General features: G+C 70.4%; 1 protein-coding gene across 1 annotated transcript in view; it reads right to left on the bottom strand.

The window, feature by feature from the left end:
- ABTB1 (ankyrin repeat and BTB (POZ) domain containing 1) overlaps nt 1–1,512 on the bottom strand; it is a 10,973-nt gene extending 9,461 nt beyond the window's left edge. The window contains exons 1-6 of the mRNA XM_012661953.1: nt 1,334–1,512; nt 1,064–1,223; nt 930–975; nt 523–639; nt 307–425; nt 25–123 (exon numbers count right to left, since the gene is read on the bottom strand). Of these exons, the coding sequence (XP_012517407.1) occupies nt 25–123; nt 307–425; nt 523–639; nt 930–975; nt 1,064–1,223; nt 1,334–1,512 (720 nt within the window). The remainder of the gene's footprint in view (nt 1–24; nt 124–306; nt 426–522; nt 640–929; nt 976–1,063; nt 1,224–1,333) is intronic.
- Nucleotides 1,513–2,340: the final 828 nt, after the last annotated feature.

Here is a 2,340-nt window from a genome sequence, read left to right as displayed (position 1 = left end):
CGGAGGGCGCGGGCGGGGCGTCACCTTGTGGCAGAGGAAGCTGCAGCCGGCCACGCGGAAGCAGACGTCCGGGCGGCTGCCGAAGCCGTCGGGGCAGGGGAAGGGCAGCTGCCCGAGGTCACCCTGGGACGCGGGAGAGGGGCGGCCCCGTCGGCGTCGGTCGCGAAGGGGACAACGACGGCGACGAGGTTCAGAACGGGGCAGTGAGCGGCCCCGGGTCACACAGCAATTTCGAAGCCGAACTGTCTCGGGGAGGGGGGCACCCACCCCCCCCACCGCCCGGCGCACCCCCAGCCCCGCGCTGACCCGGAGCTCGGGCGGCAGCGCGCGGTCGGCCAGCGCGGCCATGTCCTCCCGGAGCCGGGGGTCCCCCGGCGGGGGCTCGATGCTCACGACCTTGACGCACGTGCCCGGCTTCGAGGCCACTGCGGGCGGGAGGGACGGCGGTGGCGGCGTCAGGGAGCCAGGCCGCGCCCCCCTCCCCCGGGCAGGATGGCCCCGCACCCCGCGCCCCGGACGCACCGAACTCGGAGACCTTCTCACACTCGGCCTCGAGGTCGCCCAGCAGGTCCCAGAGCTGGCACTGCTTGGCCAGACGCTGACAGTCCCCGACGTGCTCCACGCCCACGTCCAGGCGGCCTGGCGGGCGGGGCAGGGGGGTGGCGCGGGAGGATCGGGGTCTCAGAGGCGGGGGGACCCCGTCCCACCCCGCCCCCCGCCTGCGAGGCCGGGACTCCCGGACCCAGCCACGTGCTGCCGTCGGAAGTGCCACGGGCCCCGGGGACAGACGGGACGAGCTCGACAGACCAGGCACCCCCGGTCCCCTGTCCCGCGCCCCAAGCCACGACGACCCTGACCGCGGGGGCCCATGAAGGGTCTAGAGGTCAAAGGGCCTCCCCGGCCACCCGCCCCTGTGCCCGGCGGGTCACCTGTGTACAGGTACTGCAGCAGGGCCCCGAATGCCACGGGGTTGATCTGTGGGCAGACGGGACAATCAGAGGCCGCTGCCAAGCCCCGCTGACCCCCCTCTGCCACCGCCGCCACCACCCCGCCGCGAGGCTACCAGCGGGTGCCGGAGCACGACGACGCTCCTGCGCTTCCACTTGGTGTCCAGCATGTTGGCGAAGTAGGCGCTGCGCGCGCCCAGGACGCAACGGTGCGCCCGGAACGGCTTCCCGTGGACCAGGAAGACCACGTCGCTGTGCAGGCCCTGCTCCAGGAGCCTGGGGACAATGGAGGGGACAGCCGGGAGCAGGCGGGGGCGGGGGCCGCTCAGCGAGGGGCCGGGCGCAGGCCACCCACCCACCCACCCCGGCCGGCCGGCCGGGCTCACCGCTGCAGGAAGTCGTCGTAGTAATCGCGCCTGCGACAGGCGGCTGACACCTGCTTATAGTCGCGCAGCGCCCGGCGGATGGCGTCGCTCAGCGCCCCGTAGAGACAGCGCTCGCCGTCAAAGGTGTTGGCCTCGCATCGGGCTCCTGGCGGGGGCAGCGGGGGACGCGTGGGGGACATTCTGATCTTCCTGTCCCTCCTCCCCGCCTCTCCGCAGGCGCGGAGACCCAGAGACCCCTCCTCGGAGGACCCCGGGTTCGGCGCGACCCCATTATCCTCCCCGCCGAGGCCCGGGCGCACGCACTCGTGCACACACACGCGCTCGCGTACACGGGGGCACAACTGGAAAGCACACTCTGGTGGGGCGGGACCGCAAATGGGTTAGCAACTGACGGCAGGGACTAACAAGGACATCAGACGTGAAGGGGGGCAGTGCTGGTGGCTGCCACACGGGGAGGTCACACAGGGTCACTCTGGGACAGCAACGGTGCGTGGAGAGCTGCGTGAAGGAAGGGAGCCGGCCGTGCAGATACGAGAAAGGGCAGTGCAAGCGGGAATTGCTGGATGTGCAAAGGCCCTGGGGCAGCAGCAGAAACAGGAGCAGCAGGACAGCCAACACAGGGCAGGCCAGAGGAGGGCGGCAGACGCTGAGGGGGGTCTCAGAGGCACAGGCAGGTTTTATCCTAAATGCAGCAGGAACGCACGGGAGGATTTTAAGCCAATCAGCTTCCCTGTGAAAAGATGGAGCTGTTGCAACGTGGAGGACAGAGCGGAGGGGAGCGAGAGGGGAGGCTGGAGACCAGGGAGGAGCTGGCACTGCATCTGGGAGGGGAGACGCTGGTGGCTGGGCCCCGTGAGAGCAGCGGAGGTGGGGACACAGAAAATAGGTTTTTTTTTTTGAGACAGAGTCTCGCTCTGTCGCCCGGGCTAGAGTGCCGTGGCTTCAGCCTCGCTCACAGCAACCTCCAACTCCCGGGCTCAAGCGATCCTCCTGCCTCAGCCTCCCGA

This window comes from Propithecus coquereli, unplaced genomic scaffold, assembly GCF_000956105.1.
Source record: "Propithecus coquereli isolate 6110/MARCELLA unplaced genomic scaffold, Pcoq_1.0 Scaffold746, whole genome shotgun sequence".
NCBI classification, from domain to species: domain Eukaryota; kingdom Metazoa; phylum Chordata; class Mammalia; order Primates; family Indriidae; genus Propithecus; species Propithecus coquereli.
This window is presented reverse-complemented; position numbering and strand designations above follow the sequence as displayed.